This window comes from Sparus aurata, chromosome 7, assembly GCF_900880675.1.
Source record: "Sparus aurata chromosome 7, fSpaAur1.1, whole genome shotgun sequence".
NCBI lineage: Eukaryota > Metazoa > Chordata > Actinopteri > Spariformes > Sparidae > Sparus > Sparus aurata.
In genome coordinates, this window is record NC_044193.1 from 25,302,989 (window position 1) to 25,322,288 (window position 19,300).

General features: G+C 40.0%; 1 protein-coding gene across 5 annotated transcripts; it reads left to right on the forward strand.

Moving 5' to 3' along the window:
• Positions 1-601: 601 nt before the first annotated feature.
• On the forward strand, positions 602-18,235 carry nadka (NAD kinase a). 5 transcript variants are annotated; one of them, XM_030422877.1, is made up of 12 exons: positions 602-704; positions 1,698-1,874; positions 3,716-3,799; positions 12,457-12,586; positions 12,893-13,001; positions 13,118-13,203; positions 13,314-13,416; positions 13,563-13,705; positions 14,411-14,510; positions 16,145-16,302; positions 16,427-16,509; positions 16,947-18,235. In XM_030422877.1, the coding sequence occupies exons 1-12, from the start codon at positions 622-624 to the stop codon at positions 17,092-17,094; spliced, it is 1,404 nt and encodes a 467-aa protein (XP_030278737.1). In that variant the 5' UTR covers positions 602-621; the 3' UTR covers positions 17,095-18,235. The 5 variants fall into 5 exon arrangements, with proteins under 5 accessions (XP_030278737.1, XP_030278738.1, XP_030278735.1 ...); XM_030422878.1 differs by having other exon boundaries at positions 638-809; XM_030422875.1 differs by lacking the exon at positions 602-704 and adding an exon at positions 996-1,157.
• Positions 18,236-19,300: the final 1,065 nt, after the last annotated feature.

The window sequence follows — 19,300 nt, forward strand, 5'->3', positions numbered from 1 at the left end:
TTTGCCCCATGAGGAAGCCCCTCTTAGTTCTGATGCCTTTTTTCCACTACCACAATGCTACATAGTAAGCAATGACCTGCTGGAGACTGAAGGCACAATCGTACTTATAACACTGGCCTGACATCTGACCACGTGCTTCGGTGGATACAGTTCGAGGAAATCTGACCTTTGGTACAAACAAGTAAAACCACAAATTTGCTTAGATTTGTTGCTGACCAGGAAGTAGCGCAGGTCAGGATCTTAAATTCATCTGCAGTTTATATGTCCTAACATATCCTCAGACCTCGATTATTTCCAGGTTTACATAAAAATAACGAGATTTTCAATGTGGTCTCCAGTGTTGGACCCCACTGTACATAAAGCATACACATAGCATTATTATGAATAAACATACCAAATAAAACTTACAAGCAAAAGCCAGTGGATTTAGTTGTGAGTCCACGGCTGAACTGAACTATAACACAATTACAGAGACTAATCTATGTCTTTGGCTTGATTAAACAGTGTGTACAATGGGACTTATCTATAATGATGTCATGCCATGGTTATGTGTCCCTGCCAGGCACTGGGGGAGTTGGTCATGTTGCCACTGTTGACCACAGGTTGGTCAAGTCGTCCAACATGACATCGAGTAGGAGGCGGCCTCTGATTGGTCGCTCAGTATCAGGAAGTGATGGGCTGACTGTTGACAGCTCTCTTGTAAAGTAAGATGGTGTAACATTATTATCTAATAATGGCGAGGCTCTGATCCTACGGCAGTCCGCTGCGCTCCAACTGTGTGTCGTCCCCTGTAACGTTGTGGGTACAAGGTAGTGTGGGGGCACAGGGGTGGTTGATATTACGCTTTGTGTCTAACATGCCTAACAACTAGCTTAGCTCGCTAACTAGCTTAACACTAGCTCAGGGGCATAGCTCACTGTGAATGTTCTAGCATCTGGCTCCGTCACCATTCATCCGCTTATAACAGCTTTGTGTGTCGGTGGAGCTCTTGCTGTTGCTAACGTCGGTGGATAGTTATGTTCTCGGGAAAATTATGTTCGTCAAAGCTGGCTAGCATAAATGACAACGAGGCTGCTAACCTCGTCCAGCTGTAACATAGTTATTAAACTGTATGTAGCTAGTTATAGCCAGCTATTTATCCAACCGGCTAGCCAACGGTACGTTAACCTCAATGTTGGAACTCGTTAAAACTTCATTGTAATCCATGAACTCCGCCATTGTGCTGCTTTACACTGTACTTAATCATGGCTTTAGAGTTCTTTGCAATGTAAGACACATTTGTGTAGCCTTTATTACAAAAATGATATAATGTTCGACTTAGAGTTAGTTTAAATGCAACAGTAACGCCATTGCGTTTCTGTTCCTAATTTGGCGAAGACATGCTACAAAACCAACATTAAAAGTAGAACATTTGGAGAAATTTGTGAGGCCTGTTGTATTGCATATGTGCCGAATTATAGACGAATATACATAACTGTAATTAATCAATGTATATTATGCGTAGAGTAATTATTTGTGATGCTTTTATAAAGCATCAATTAAATTGCCTGTTTTTTTCAGTTGAGTTTGGCTCTAAGTTTCCACCATAGATGGCAGATTGGATCAGGACTGTCTGTCTGTGTATCTAAGTTGACACATGATTGTATGCCTGTAAACATCAGACTCAGGCTCTGTCAATGATTGGTGTGGCCTGTCAGTTTACTTGCAGCCTGGCTGTCTGAGATGGACGGTGGAGAAGAGGTGAGAGTAGAAGCCGCCCCATATTGCTGCTCCACCTGTGATGGAGGGGAGGTCTCTGGCCGCAGCCTGGCTAGACGCAACAGGAAGACCCGCAGCCTGAGCACCTCCTCAGCCGGCAGCTCCTCTGAGTACAGGTGGGTGTTGAGCATGTGCCACACGTGGAACATGATTCTTCTAGGTGATAAGTCATTTTCTTTGGAGGCTATAGGTCATAGGAATTGCATGAGCAGATAACTAAGGGATGCCATCCTTTCCTAGACCATAAATAAAAGCTTTTACTAGCTTTACTTTGTTTCATTTGTATACTGTTTTGCTGTTTATGAGGTTACCTAACTTGTCATGTCAGTTTCAAGTAATGTGTTGCCATAAAATGATGAGCTGAACGAACATGTCTAGGTGTTCCTCACAGGTAGATTCTTCGATTTGATAGACCACATAGCCACAACACAGGCGACTGACTTGAGTCATCACTGGGTGGTACTTGAGAACAGCTGCTGTTGCTTTAGGTTCCATGTAAGGAGCAGCATTTTCAGAACAGACTTGTGACATGATCCGTGTTGCGCGACCTCGGGCTGCCGAGAAATGCAAATGTATGTGTACAATCCCTCTTAACGGTCACAGGAATGGCGTCAGGCAAACATAACGCTTGTGGCCTGAAACATTTGTTCACTGTGGATGTGGCAAGAGCTTTGTTTGTGTGTTTTAGCAACAGCGATGGGGTTTGCCGTCGAGGGGAAGTGAAAAGGCTTAACATGTCCTATGGGCACAAATCATGCCTGTTCAATTACTGATGAGGAAACAAGGAAGTGAACAGTCATTTAAAGATTACACTTTTCCAAGATGTTGAAATACCCTCCCACAAAACACGTTCATTGAGTACATCCTAATTTTGGAGAAAGCCACTCATTTTGTGACATTTAACAGAAAGGTGTGGTCATGAATATAGGTCAACAAACTACTGTCCTAAGATCTGTATAGAAGGGTGATGAATTCTCTTGGGTGACTTTGTGATTATAGGGCAGTGACTCACAACAAGAAGTGGGAAGGGGGTTCACTTTGGCTGAAATATGCTATGAGTCTGTGTGAGTTTAATTAAAAGGCCTGAAATAAAGAGTTTAAGGCAAGCTGAGTGCAGTCTGACATTTAAATATTAAACATTACTGGTTAACCTTTGCTTGTGGGTGATATTTGAAGAATGTCATTACCTTTGGTACGAATTAGCCTGTTCTTACATTTATGGGATGGGATGAAACATTCTAAAAGCAAAGAGGAGGAGATAAAAATAAGATGATGGAGATCTAATTTTGGATTGAAATATTTTTATTCTCTGGGTAGACGGTAAAAGTGCAGGCTTCCTTTTCTCTCAGATAGCTCTGATCCCTCCAGATGATTCTATCAGAATAACATTTGGAGTGGATTTCAAGTGTGAGCATCCTGACGTTTAGTAATGACAGGCCCATGTACGTGCCTTTGTATTTGTTTGTACCAGCATCAAAAGTGACGGAGAACTTTCGGCATGTTCTCATGATATACAATACATTAGATGGACCACAGAAATGACCCTGGTTGTATAGAGGAGTCTGACCTCAGCTGGTGGAAGTCCTTCGGCTCACGCTCAATCTTTATGTCTCAATCACTGTGGCTCCACTTCTCCTTTTTCTTCAAAAATGGAGAAATGAAAGTGGGATTTATTTGATGAGAAACTTTGTATGTGTAGATAATGATAGAGACCTCCATCAGCAGCCGGCATCGACAATTCTCCGGTCAGTCCTGTAAATACCGGAGAAGTGATTTTACATATCACAGCTGAAACAAAATCAAGCTTTTGCTTCTTTTCTTGTTTTTACTACCTGTTTCTATGTTGTCGAAAGCTGTCTTGTTTTTGTTCTTCTGCAAGTGTTCTGCAGGTGCATTCTTGTCAGACAGCTTCGGTCGTTAAAACCTGAATATTTGTCTTTGTCATCCTGTCTTTCAGGAGGACTCAGTCTCTTCATGGACCAAGCCCTGTGACTACATTCGGGCCAAAGGCATGCATGCTCCAGAATCCACATGCAGTGATGTAAGTCAGACAGAGCAAACAGGTCATGCGTCAGTAGGAATGTTTGTGTGTGTGTCTGTGTGTGTGTGTGTGTGTGTGTGTGTGTGTGTGTGTGTGTGTGTGTCTGTGTGTGTGTGTGAGATCATGGCACAATGTGGTCCTGGGACCAACAGTTGAAACTGAATCTTTGAAGCGGCTTTGGTTACTTTTGCCAGGTGTTTACATGTCCGTCTGTAGACAGATGTTGTCAACACGATAGCGTCACAACCACAGGATGCAGTCACAAACCTTCAAATGGTGTGTACTTGAGATCATAACGTAGGCCAAGTTTGAAGATGGTTATGGTAAACAAGTTGATAGTTGTTTTTTTGTTACGGTCACTAGGCGGTGTCATTTTCAATTTTCAAGTGTCAATTTAGTCCGTGAAACAACAGAGACCATGAACGCCGCTTGCTGTCTCTTTTAGATCTTGTTGGGCCAGTAATGACTCTGAGACGTGGGGTCAGTTTTGACACGGTTAATAATGAACTTTTCTTTGCGTCAGCACTGATTTACTAACTACCATTTTAACTAGAACAGGTAGCTATCAGATGCAGATGACTTATTTGCTAAAAACATGCAGTTTCCCCAGACCACATAAAATAGTGGGTGTCAAAAAAACATTCAAACATGCAAAATAGTTGCAGATATGGACTGATAAACAGTCTTCTCTTGATTAAACGTTGGCTTGACTAACAATGAAAACGCAGTTTTTAGTCAAGTAGGTTTGGACTCAGGCAATATATTGATATTATATCGTGATGAAAAGGATTAAATGTTCAGTCAGTGGTCATTTTACTGCACCAGAGGCCTCATTCACAAAAAAAATCTTAAATTGCACTTTAGACAGTTTTCTTATGTTGGATTCATAAAAGATGCCGAGCATGAGAATCCTTGTGTCAGCAGGTTCTCAGAATCCCATTTGTGACTTACACACCTGTCATCCATCAATAGTGACTCTTAAAGGTAGTAGAGTTGCATTAAAGCAATCGTGCCTGCAATTAACATTTTAATAAACCTTATATATTTGTGTTTTTATATTTTTCATATGATCTATTCAATTATTATTAGAATTTATATTATAAGAATTTAGAACTCCTGTAACTGAATACAGTAAACTGATTGATATGTTACACTTCTACTAAACTGGTTATTTATGAGAAGCTTTTAACCTCACAAACCCAATCTTCCTCTTACATTTCCTAATATCCTCTAATGTCGCGTCAGCACTTGAAAAACAAAGTATTGCATACTGTATGGGAACGTCACATACTGTACTGTCCCATCTAAAAGTAATTAAGTGACATCTTTAAACCAAGGCCGTGATTTACGGCTTCACTAATACAACTGTCAAAGGCTCCATACTCATATTTAAGAAGTGTTTGTCAAGCTACTATGTAGGCCTGCATGATATGAGGAAAATCTGCCATATGCAATAACACTGTTATTTAAACAATATTGCGATGACGATATAACTTGCGATAATAAACAAATATTGAAGTTTGAAGTCTGAAGTAATTCTTTTCTTTTTCTCTTTTCTTTCATTTTTTTCATTTTAAACTGCAAATCAAGCCGTCAAACACACGTGTCATTTCTGATGTGATGCCAGGTCAAGATGCCAGGTAATATATGAAGGCAGTGATATGTTTTTCACTATTTTAGCTCGACTCCAGCACGGTGGATTTCATCTGCTGCTAAATGTAACTGTTAGTGTGAGTTTGGAGTGCAGCAGGACAATAATGCTAAACATTCAGACAAGGCAACCAAGGAATTTATAGGGTTAAACAGGTGAAACGTTCCAGTCGGCCACCTGATCTCGATCTAACTGAGGATGTTATTGATTTTCTGATTACCAGACTGAAAGCAAACAGCACACGAAGAACAGCATGTCTAGGACCTTTTTGATTCCATTTGAAATGTCTGTTGCAAGAAAGGTTTGCATTGAATGCCTGCTCAGATTTGGTATTTGATACCCTGCTCGATACGACGGGCAAAATGAAACAACCTTGAGACCAGCTTCAAATAATCATTATCAGTATGAATCCATATTTCAGTATTTTTGACAACACTACTTCCTACACTTTTCATATGATGTAAATGTAAACACTGTCACATTAAAGCTGACACTTTTAACCTCACAGTTCCATTTGGATACATTGTGCTGAATACAAAGCCAAAAAACATCATCATTTACTTTCTGGCTGTTCATGCTGTTATAGTCAAGAGAAGAAAAGTAGTTTTAAGTTTAGGTTCATTTACTATTTTTTTTTTTCCAGAGCCTATTAACCAGATGGTGTTTATAGTTGCAGCTAAAAGTTACTGCTGTAAGTAGGTATTATGGGTGGGCAATATCGTGATCATGATCAGAGTCTACTGTATATATCATCTTAGATTTTAAAGATCATTCTATTTGTTATCCTGATTTTAATGGCTGCATTACAATAAAGCGATGTCATTTTCTGAACGTATCAGACCGTTCTACTTGTAACTTGCTTTCACAAACGTAGTCATTATAGCAGCATTACTGATGATCATTTGTCAAATCCTTCATTGTGTCTTATTGTCTCTTGAATCTTTCAATTGCTATCTTGCAATGCAAGATATTGTGGTATTAGATTTTTTACCCAGTCCGACCAGATTTTAAAATATCATCACACTATAATATTACTTCATTTATTATATGACAAGAAAATGAAATAAATCCTCACATTTTCAGACACTGGAATAACAAAAAATGAGTAATTATACGTTAGTTAACAAACTACTAATTGATTATTTGATAGTTTGTTTGTTTTTTTAAACTCAGATCTACAATTGAATCCATGTGTTAACCTTCTGACCAACAGCGCCCACACTTAGCGATGCAAAGTACGTGGTGTGATGCAATACAACACGAATTACTCCAGAATCATATCAAGATCCTTCCGACACATTTTCGATAAAAGCTGAACGCACCTCCTGGAACTTTAGCATAGATCTACTTAATGAGTCAGTGAGCAGAGTTAAGAAAGACTCTTGGTGTTTTCCCCTCACAGTGTGGTCAGACTATTGGCCTCTTGACTCCCCCAGTCACGTAAGTGTCTCCAAGCGATGTTTGTTTTTGGTAGCGGCAGTTGACAGATTAGTTTCCTCAAAGCCGCTAGACAGGTTAAAAGTAGCCACCAGGCTATTTTTGTTCCAAACTAAAGGTGCTGCTGTAGTGCTTTCAGGTAGAGGAAAAGGGGCAATACTGACCACTTCAGTCATTCTCTGTGGAAGGGTGTGGTTGTGATACAAAGAAAGCATTTGTCGTTTGACTGCAGAGAGTGTCCGCCCATCACTGCTGTCCCTGACGCCAAACACACCCTGAAACTTAACACAGCATTAACCAAAGGGATTATTTTAGAGCAAGCCCTGTCAGCGAACTATGGTCCACATTCTCTGTCATTATGCATTTCATGATATAATCGGCTACTTAAACAAAACCATCACGTCATCCCTCTGTGAGCCTACTTGTCATGATGAATCAACATATTAAGTTATTTAATATCCTCTGTTCAGTTAATAGATTTTATTGTCTAAATAACTCCATGCAAAAGAAACTGCAGTGGTGTCCACATTGATTATTGATTATTGATTGATTGATTATTAATTCTAAAGCAATTCTAACTTTTTTTTTGATAACTTCGAGTTCTCTTCTTCACTTCTTCACTCCTCATATGGTTTAATATAAATAGATATCTTAGACTCTGACAGGTAAAACTCAGAAATATTTCACAAAAAAGACAAGATAAGTCTGAAGTTCTGGAAAAATAGAATAAATTTGGGTAGCAGAAATGTTTTCCTCATTTTCTATGCTATCAGTAATCTCAGCACCCCTCAGATTTATTTTCTGAACCTTCGGAGGGGCCCGACCCCTGGGTTGGGAACCACTGGCTTAAACTATCTCATAGTATATAAAGTACTGACAACTACAGCGGAATTGATGCAAATATTAATGATCTAATGATAAATGATCTAATAATATGTCAATTGCAGGTCCAGTTTTCTACAGAATAAGTTTTCTTTGATACTTTTAGCTGATAATACTGTACTTTTACATTGTTGTATTGCTACTTTGACTGTAGTAAAAGATTTTAATATGTCTTCCACTGCTGGGTGTTTGTGATGAAGTTCTTGCATGGCGCCCTCCTAAAGCTCACCAAAGTTTAATTTGTCATTTTGTCACTTGCTTTGTTTATTGGTCAAATACTATTTTCTAGTGGAATCTTTCTAATAAACCTTGCATTGGGTAGGTCACTCAGGCCATTCTCTTGTGCTTTGTTCCCACCTCTATTTGAATTATGTTTTAATGATAAGGAACGAACTGAGACTGTTCAGTTGTGCTATCTTACAAGAGGTCTTAGAATGAATGGAAAGGCTCCTAAAAGGTACTAGATGTAACTTTAGGATTCCTGCATATACCCTGTAGCACCAAAAGTGCTTTGCAAAGTAAAACCAGGATCTCCGGAAGACAGTAGTATAGAATAAACACTCAAAGGTCAAGCCAAACAAGGCGAAGCCTAGACTAAGGAGAAGTTAAAAAAAGAAGACAAGACACAAAATGTAAATGTTATTAAATAAAGAGATGAATAGCAAGAATAAGAGCAATGCAAGACAGTAAGAAGATGAGAATAGGTACAGGTATGATGCTTTCCTGTGGAAATAATCACTTTCATGCAAATGTGCAAGAATATTTGGGAAGAGATGAAATGGAAACAGGGATACTGGAACTCATTCAATGTTTATGGCATTTTCTGTCCAATTACAGGGAATAACACGGCATGCTCCCTTTGTTACAGTACATGATCACATGCACCTACTCCAAGTCCATAGTTCTTCAGATAAAGTCTGTCAATAAGTTATGCAGGAACAAGTTTATTGTTTACCAATGAACAGAACTGGTCATGTTTAAGTCATCATGGTGACTGTGGGAGGTCAAAAGGAAGCTCAAGTCCATCTTGTTGTATTCCCATAACATGTGATGACGCAATTCACCCACAGAGCTCAGTCGATATATTCTTCCTGCCCTGTACTTCCCCCGTCTGCACGTCAGCTGGCTACATTGTCTTTTCTTGAAAACGGTCGTATAATGGAACGGACATGTTGTTATCTTTACTTTAATCAACAGGGAAATATCAAGCTATTTAGATAAGTATGAATGTAAACCTTTCAGTGTTAATCACAGTGATAAAATGTGTGATTGGACAGATAGCTTATTGTGTCATCATAGCTCTCATTACAGTGGATATTCTAGTTAAAGGTGAGAGCTGAATTTCAGTAAATCACACCTGTCTAATAAGGAAAGCCCTTCCCTGAAATGGGCGTGCTCAGCACAGCCCTGGTAGGCGGGTGCTGAGATGAAATCATGCTTTAAGTTGAGTGAGAGCTTTAACCCCGCAGCACAACGCACCAGGAAGGTTTTACTGTTAAGTCCTGAGCGGGGATAAATATAGCCGCGGTGAATCCCGTTCGAGGAGCTGTCAGCTGATCCCGGAGCTCCACCGCAGCGCATGGAGACACCCTCAGCCTCTCAGAGAACCGGCGGCTGACTCAACAGCTCGACCGCAAGAACTGATCTGACTCAGTCGCTCCAGCTGCTCAACAATGTGCAGCATTCGAGGAAGTTGTTAGAGGCAGAATGTGCTTTTGTTTTGCGTGCACGTGCCACCGGGACAGAGCCCCGTTCTCCAGCTGAGTTGACCTGACGCAGCATCGTTGGTGCAGTACATGTGGACAGCCATGAAGTTCGACCAGTGCATAATACAGGACACTGCTGGGAGCAACAGTGAGAACAAAGTGTGGAAATGGTGAGAGGAGCATCCCTTGGTCTTTTTTTCCAACATGTTTAATTGGTGAAATATTTACTTGCAGCACCAGGCAGAGTGTGGGTCATTGCCGCAGATGTTCAGAGAGCTGTACAGCAGGGAGCTAATAGTAATATCAAACTAGTGTATGATTTCAGAACCATGTTCACAAAGTTTAGTTTAGGCCCTTTTGAAATGAGAAAATGATTGCGTCAAATTGTGTGCATGGTTGGACGGATACAGATTCTGGAGGCTGACGTGATGTAAAGGTTCAGTGGCCGTGTCAGGGTGTAATCGCAGTTCTGACATGTTCCTTGTGGCTTTGTTTGCATGTTATCACAGCCCAGCTGTTGTAACAGCCCGGCCCTGTGGTTTGGACGCAGCGGGGTTGCTGAATGAAAGGGGAAGGTCAGGGTTCTGAGGCTTTGAGGTTGGTCAGAGGAGAAGTTGCCCATGAATAGATCACAGCTCGTCGCCGCTTCACATGCTAATGAAGTTTTGCTTTGTGTCCCGTGTTTGTCGTCGAAACCGGGCCTGCACACAGCTCCGCGTTTCTGTTTGTACCTGTTCAGGTTTGGATCAAACGGGTTCACTTCATTGAGGAAGTGTTTTACTAGAGGTGGATGTTTGCCTCAAGCTAGGAGAGCCTGCACAGCATAATGCTGTCTGATTCTAGGAATTACTGTCTTTTGCAAATAATCGCTGGCAATTTTCCAGCTGTAGTTTGTAGTTTTTTTTATTAGGTTACATTGTATATTTTAGGTGGTTTTGGTCCTTTTTGAGTGGTAAAAGAAACAGGAACAGAACATCTTAATGTTCTGCTTTCTTATGTCAGTTTTATTCCGGACAGTACAGCAGCTGATTTCACTAGATGTAAAATGTTCCCCTGGTGGTTTCCACAGGTAGGTAGAGACTCATTATTTCTACCTGTTCAGTCAGTTTTATTTATGGAGTGAGATTGTGTGTGATAACTTTAAGATCTACTTTGAGCTGAAGACGGTAGGAGTTGATCGTTATGTTATTTCAGGGCCGATACTGATTATTAATGATCCAGGAGATGGATAACCAATTGGAAGCGACATGCTTTCAGCGAAAAAAGTCGAGAACAACCAGTGATCAGATGTACTCAAGTACTGTGCTTGCATACATTTTTGAGGTGCTTTGCTTCAGTATTTCAGCCTCAGACACCACCTGTTCACTACAGCCTCTATTAACATGCTTCTCTGGCAGACACTCAGATTTATTACTTGTTTGTTTATCTGTCTTTTTCTTTGTTTGTCTGTTAAGATACTTGTTACTTTGCAAATTCAGATTATTCAGTACTGATAGGCTATTAGTCTTGCCTTGAGATAGTGTTGTGGGACCGTGGAGCGGTGACCACTAACAGAGAATGGGTACTGCATCAGAACCAAAGTACTGAATTTTCAAATGTATTTATCTATCTGCAGTCAAACACAAAAAACACAGATACTGATAATCTATCCCTAGAAAACAGTATTGTTAGGTAGACCACATGTGCTAAGACACTACAACGAACTGTTTGTCTGAGTAGAGATATCATAGCCCACAAAAAAATACAGTTTAATACCAACAATACTGATACGATTAGGCAGTCATTTGACGGCTGAGGGAAGGGGAACTGCTTGTGTTCACAGTGAAGCCAGCAAGACAGCACATTGGTCTTGGTGATATCCACTGATAGCAAGGCTTGAAACTACCATCCTCCATGTGTGATCGGTGTGAATGTCCTCATGTGATGCTGATGCTAATTTAAAAGCGGAGGTAATTTGAAGTAGAGCTGATTGTTATCAGGTACCACATTGAGGGTGTCGGCTATGTGTGCCGCTTGTGTTGGAGTAACCCTGCATAGGAAGGGAAGTAAAGAGATGCGTAAAAGTGGTACATAACAAGTAAGGGTAACATTTTAAAATACCCATCATTTAAAAATGGCAAATTTATAGTTGATTAGATTTAGTTAATAGTTATTTAACGGTATGAACAATTTCTTAAGCAGTTGTAAAGGTTTATAAACAGCAACTACACAGTATTCATTTAACCATTTTCCCAAGTATTATAAACATTAGTTGCAATCTTACAATAAACATTTGATAATCATCGATTAGTGAGACATGCATGCAATGGTTCTACCTAATTAACGCTGACATTTAACCGATACAAAACTACTCTTTAGAAAATGATTGCTTGGAGGCTGTAACAGTGTCAACAAAAATAAGCCCTTGTATAAGAGCTTGACTGAGCCTGTTGTCCAATCGGTAGCTGCCTAACATGCATGACAGGTGAGACTAATGAGAGGCATGAACAGACTTTGGTGTCCATATATCGGCCCAGACTTTTACCCCTTGGCTAGGTCCACCTCATTGTCCGTATGATTCGGATTCGTTTCAGCCCCTTGGCATTTCACTCTCCCTGTTAGTTTAGTCATTCTTGTGTAATGTTTTAGAAATATCTTCACGTTATATCTTTGAGTTTTAGAGAGATCTTGGCCCCTTTTTAATTCTCAAAAGACCACTCCTGCTTTTCTTGCATTTGTCTTTGTGTAAGGCCATGACCCTGCAGGAGACACGTGGGGTCGGCAGTGTCTGGCAACAGGGCCAGACTATAAGCCAGGGACACTAATTGGACAGCTAGTTTGCAAATCCTGGTTATGACTGATTCTTCAGTTGGATAAGAGATCTTACATCAGCCAGTATCTGGTTCAGGTCTTTGCTGATATAAGTAAGGTGGGAATCCTTATCAAATGAGCCTTGAGTCTGTTTTGCCCTCTTGAGGTTGAAGTTGTGTTTGTGTGTTCAGGCACATTCAGGACCCCGCCAGCCAGAGACTGACGTGGAACAAGCCACCCAAAAGTGTCCTTGTCATCAAGAAGATTCGAGATGCCAGTCTGCTGGAGCCTTTCAAAGAGCTCTGCATATTCCTCACTGAGGTAAGACAATGTGTTCATGACAGAGTTAGCAGCATTTGCCGGTGGGAAGCTGGTGAGGGGTCACTGTAGCACCACTGTGTGTTGCCCTCAAGTTTCATTCAAGTCCTCTCTTCAAAATAAAAAAAACGGCAAGAAACCTGTTGACCTTGATTAGCTCGCGACCATTCCATGAATCCATCAGTCATCGAGTCTTCAAACTAGTGAAACACTTGTAATAAAACCGTCTTTGTGAGCAGAGACACTTACTTTTGTAATATTCTGCAGGGGCTGTTGCTAATCTTGTCTTTCTGTTGTGTGTTGTTGTAGGTGAAAAACATGATTGTTTATGTAGAAAAGAAAGTTTTGGAGGACCCAGCCATTTCAGGTGATGAAAACTTCGGGGCCATTACTAAGAAATTCTGCACTTTCAGAGAAGGTACAAAATCTAATCAGTCTCTTTGCAGTGGATGTTTGGACACATATATATTAAAAAAAGACAGTAAAGATCTTTGGTGGGATATTTAAAAGATTTGTTGCCCTTGTGTTTCTCAGATCTTGACGACATCTCCAATCGCGTAGACTTCATCATCTGTCTTGGTGGAGATGGAACTCTGCTGTATGCGTCTTCGCTCTTTCAGGTGTGTGTTCACTCTCCAGGGTTTTTTTTTTTTAGACAAACAGCTTTTGTGGGTATTTTTTAAACTTAGTGGTTGACATGACAATCTTGTCATTCCTTTGTTGACTGTAGGAGAGCGTTCCACCAGTTATGGCCTTTCACCTGGGCTCCTTGGGATTCCTGACACCTTTCAAATTTGACACATACCAGTCTCAGGTTACCCAGATTATTGAAGGTAAAGAATGCTCTTAAATCTTCCTGTCAGCGTCTGGCTTTATATGGCGCTCCTGCTGTGTTCACAAATGCATGTGTTGTTCCAGTTTTTTTTTATCGCAAAAGAAACTTTGTGCATTTATATATGTATATTTAATTTGAATAAAGGTAATGCTGCCATTGTCCTGCGAAGTCGCTTGGTTGTCCGGGTGCTTAAAGAGAACTGGGAGAAGAAGGCCAGAATGGACGAGAAGGGCATCATCCTGACCAATGGGGACGTTGAAAGTAGCCGTAAAGCCATGCAGTATCAGGTAACACCTGCACCATACACCGCTACTTCAGTATGTCGTCACATTTGAACTTTTGCTAACATTAGTAGTCTCACATTCCTTGCCAAGACGTAAGGCTCTGATTCTTCAAAACAAACACACGTAAAGTTGTGAATAAAAATGGGAGCAGCCAATCAGGGAATCATAATAAAGCAACGCATGCCGCAATTTTATATCTGTCAACAGTCTAAACCTGGACTGTGATTAAGTCAAACAGGTTACCCGTGTTTTGTCATAGTGACTTTGCTGTATTTACGCTGGATGCTTGAGCGCTTTGTACATGTTGTTAAGGGAGCACTTGAGCAAGAACTGTTATTAGCGTTTCAGGTATGAGGTTGAAAGTCTTCGTCAGTGTCTCGTCTCGCGTAGACGTGGCGTTAACGAGCGTGTTTACGTATACTTATTCTGCTGGTGACCTACTTGGGAATATGATATTTACATGGAAAAATGAGAAATCTTTGTATACATAATTCTAAGAGGATCCGTGTTTATGTTTGTACAGTTGACTCTTGATTTCTCACCACTTCAATTGTTTTCTGTACAAAAGAAGAATGTTTGGAACTCTGGATGCGGTGTTTACAAGCCGCAGTATGTTTGTTTCTGTGGGAGTACGAGGACATCCAGGTTTCTCAAAACTCAAAAGTGGAGGTCACAAAAGTTAACGCGTGTTCCCTGCGTGTGTTTCAGGTACTGAACGAGGTTGTGGTGGACAGAGGACCGTCCTCCTATCTCTCCAATGTCGACCTCTTCCTTGATGGACACCTCATTACCACAGTGCAGGGAGATGGTGAGTGGGCACACAATCTGTCTTCATGCTCATCGGTCGATAAATGTGATAATGTAAATACTTACAGTGCATGGGGTCAGTCTGGTCTGCACTGTACCGCCAACATTCAACAAGTCCAGAGTCTGAGGGTGCTGACACGTAAATCAGATCAGTGTTGTATGTTGATACTGTATGGCTGCCAAGCTTTGGACTGGGTGGCATTAATACACTCTGACAGCCCAAGCGAGAAAATCTGTGGACAGTGCAAAGTTTAGTATCTGCGCTTCTGGCTGACATTCGACTCCCAGCATGCAATTGGACTTTGCACAGACGTTTCTAGACATTGCTGTTGTGTTAGAGAGGGCATCCATTCAAAATACAAATCAAATCAAAATGTAGTGAAGTAATAGATAAATAGATTTAAAAACAACAACAACAAAAAAAACAGCTATCTAAAGAGTTCAGTCTGAAAAATTGTCACTAGTAAACAAATTCTGACGATGATTCCTACGCATCGTGTCGCGTCCTTGAGTTTCTTTGGCTGGCTGCAGACAATCTGCAGGTTGCATCAGGTTCATGCAGCTTAACAATTACACACAATGTTTCAAAACAGCATGTAGCAGATTAACACCCATGGTGGGTCAATGTATTGACGTACTTGCAAATGAAGATACCCGTCCATCTGTTAAATTGTAAGCTCGACACCAGGGAAGTGAGATCAAGCTAAACTTCATGAAGGTGCCATTAAGTAGAAACAACAATACTCTGTTTTTCAAAATATGTGGTATAATAATGTGTACTTTGGATTTTTTCAGAGCAAAACCAAAGTGCTACCCTTTCTTTTCTTTCTTGTTTTGATTAGGAAGTCCTTTGAGTCCCTTAAATATCTGCTAAAACAATTAAGTGACTAATTACAGAGTCAAATAGGGAGAGTATACTTTTGATATTCAATTAATTAAGTCAGTTATTAAAGTTGTCTAAAATGTCTTTGTTTTTTTTTTTTATAGGTTTTTAGATCATTATGTAGCTCCCTAGTAGTGTTCCTTAGGTATTCAAATCTGAAAAATTCAAATCTTTGTGTGTTTTATAGTCAAAATGCCTTGAGGTATCTTTGCACAGGATTATTTATGTGTCTAAGAAAGTAACCGCCGTCTCACAGAAAGAAAATAACATTTAAATTTAACTGCCGTTACTAATGGCTGACTGGGAACATCCGTATAAAAAGCCCAGAAGAGAACTTTCAGTAAAATGTCAAATGTTGTCTGGTTCCAGCAAGAAGATTTGCAGTTTTATACCATTTTCTCACTTTTCTTACATTTATAGTCAAAACAATAAATATATTGATCAAAATAATGTAAAAATAATTGTTAGTTGCAGCACTTCTGTGAATAAAATACATTTAGCTTGAAGCACTACAGAGGGTTAATGTGAGATAAAACACTGGCCAACAGGAGTATTTGTTAGCAAATTATATTTGTTAACATATCATTTGTTTCTGTGCCATAAGCTTTTAGAGGAGTTGACATTTGTGGAGATGATGCTTTTATTGTGAAGGACGACTCACTATGCTTTTAGGAGAAACACACAGTGTTTGTAACTCCGCCCTGATATCATGCTTTAATTCACTGAGTGCACGTGTCTCTGTGCCCACTCAGGTGTGATAGTATCGACACCTACAGGAAGTACAGCGTACGCTGTGGCAGCAGGAGCCTCCATGATCCATCCCAACGTCCCAGCCATCATGATCACCCCCATCTGCCCGCACTCGCTCTCCTTCAGACCCATCGTGGTGCCTGCCGGGGTGGAGCTAAAGGTGTGTACATCCACTGTTTGTAATTACAGAATGAAGAAATCTCATTTCATATTTTCTGTGATTAAAAAAAACCAATGTTCCCTCTGTGACCTTTCTGTATTCATTGCTTGTCTTTTTTCTGTAGATAATGCTCTCTCGGGATGCCAGAAACACAGCCTGGGTGTCCTTCGATGGAAGGAAGAGACAAGAGATCTGCCACGGAGACAGGTTAGGCCACATACCTGCTGGTCATCACACCTTAGCCACACAAACAGCATGCAAAGCCAAGCAAATGAAGCGAAGCACGCAGATTCTGTAATGGATAATAAGTTTAACTGGTCCAGCAGCTGCCTCAACACTTGCAGGCTTTGTTATGTAACCTTATCAACCTGTTAATAGGCTTGTGGCCAGTCATTCTTTATGTAACTCCTCCAGGCATAATCATCTTCCTGGTGCATGAAATGAGCTGCCAGTCATTTCGAGTTATGGAACCCTTCACAGAGAAATACTGTGTTTCTTCAGAAGGAAGTTACTGACTCTGATTTCAACACCTTCCCTTTGCTTTTGTGATTGCAAATACCTGGACTTTCCTTTCCCCATTCAGCCATTGTGACACAAAACCTTGTCTGATTCTCTCTTTTTTTCCCTCTCCTTCCTTGTTCTAGTATTACCATCACCACTTCCTGCTTCCCCGTTCCTTCCATCTGTTCGCGGGACCCGGTGAACGACTGGTTCGAGAGCCTGGCCGAGTGTTTACACTGGAACGTGAGGAAGAAGCAGAACTACCTCAGCTCAGAGGACGAGGAGTTCTGAGGCCGTTTCCAAGATCCTAGAGGTCTTCTCCAAGGTCTCCAGGATTCCTGAGGTCCTGGTTTTAGCTTGACCGTGCTCTGTGCCATTTTGTCTTTTACGGATAGGGGGGGTCTCACCAAACTCCATTCAACAAACCATCACTTTAATGTTGCCTTACATAAGAATTTAAATGCTAAGACCAAAAAAAGCTTTGGGGCCAAACAGCACTTTTGCTGCAGCCTGCCATGTTTTATTTTGGTGGCACACAAATGTGGGAATTAGAGGCAAACTATGAACTATTAAGTGTCCAAGAAAATAACATATAACATGAAATTTTATTTTAGGTATTTTAAGATCAGTAATACCATGAAAAAACAAAATATAAACCAATTCATGTTGAAATAACTTATAAAGCCTCAAATCAGTTGAATTGTTTTTTTTGTGACAGTGGAGTAACTCCACTCTTCAAAGTTGACATTTTGAAATGAAATTACCACCAGGAAGAAATTCTGACATGGCATGAAAACAAAAGACAAAAAAAAAAAAAACATATTATCAACAACAACGATGAAAAATGTATTTCACAAAAATGTGTTTGGTGCACAATGTATTGGACATTTCAGGTGTTACAAACATGAACGTCGAGCCTCATCAGACTCATCTATTCTATTCAAAGAACCAGGGTAACACAGGTAACCGTCCCAACCCACATCAGTGAGGAGCCTTTAAAATTCCTCAAGGATATTATGTCCTGCTCTAATGTGTAAGCATGTTAAAACGGTGGATTTCTGAATGGAGTTTGGCCACACTATTGTTCCAGAACGGTCCCTGTGTTTTATTTCTTTACAATGTAAAAAACTGGCCCTCTGAGCTCAGTTTGTAAAGAAAAGTATTTTGACTTATAATCAAAAGGAAAGGCAGGGGTCGGGACGCACAAGGTCAGTTGTGGACAGCAGTTATTGCAATACTCTCGATGGGTGTTATCAGGTCTGTTCTAGCACTTTCTAATCTTGAAGACAGATTGCAGGGACACTTCCACTACATACTTAACAACAAACGATAGTTCTCTCAGTAAAGCTGAAGGCCACATTGCAGTTCTCTGGAAAATTTAACAAAAAGAATCTGTCAAATCAAAATTTCCCTATTACTGTTACTCAAATCAGAAAAAAAAAAACGGATTTAATTCCATCAACGAATTAAACGTTTTAGACGATTTTAAAGTGGGGAAGAGCAGATTTACAGTGCATCTTCTTGGCAATAGTGGCCCGACTGTACAGACTGTGCCTTAAACACTGGTATCATTAATGTACAGAAATCTTATTTTTCAAGGTTTACATCGTGGTAATGTTTTTTAATTATACGCTCGCACAGATCTGAGATTTATGTGTTTCCATTTTAAGCACATGCTGACGCTTGATTGGTTAGCTGTATTACACAGCACGGTCAACAGTGTGTGGTCAGTGTGTCTGTTGTGATGGCGTGTCAAGAGTGAGACGAGATGATTCATTCCAAGCAGAGAGACCACAGTTTGGATGTCTTCAACGTATTTTTAACGTCTCCATTTTAAAATGTCTCCTAAGCCATAGCTGAACTCTGTGTAGGTTTTATAGACCTGTGTGTGTGTGTGTGTGTGTGTGTGTGTGTGTGTGTGTGTGTGTGTGTGTGTGTGTGTGTGTGTGTGTGTGTGTGGGCTGTGGGTGATTTAATACTCTGTGTACGTAAGTTGAAGAAAACTGTTATTTTAGACATTGGTACATCCATTCTCATCAGTTTGCTACTTCACAGTCATTGCTAAATACTTTAAGGTGACCTACCTTAACCTTACATATCTGTTCACACATAACGTCTCAATGTTAATATATACATTGGCTCAACTAATTGTCAGGGTAAAAACACATCACCTGTTGTAACTCAAGTGGACCAAGTGAGTTTTAAAAGGCAATCATTCCTTTAACACTATATGTGTTCATATATATATATTTACAGTGTGTGTGTGTATATATGTATATACACACACACACACACACAGTGTATGTATATATATATATATATATATATATATATATATATATATATATATATATATATATATATATATATATATATATATATATATATATATATATATATATATATATATAACGTGATGCTTGAATAGGATGTATTTTGTAAAGTCTATATGTTTATTTACCAGTTTACAATGTATCATTGTTGAAAAATAAGTCTT

Coding starts and splice junctions, on each gene's coding strand:
- nadka (XM_030422875.1), top strand. CDS start 1,060: ATGACAACGAGGCTGCTAACCTCGTCCAGCTGTAACATAGTTATTAAA. Junction 1,875..3,715: donor GGCAGCTCCTCTGAGTACAG/GTGGGTGTTGAG, acceptor CCTGTCTTTCAG/GAGGACTCAGTCTCTTCATG. Junction 13,204..13,313: donor ATGCGTCTTCGCTCTTTCAG/GTGTGTGTTCAC, acceptor TGTTGACTGTAG/GAGAGCGTTCCACCAGTTAT.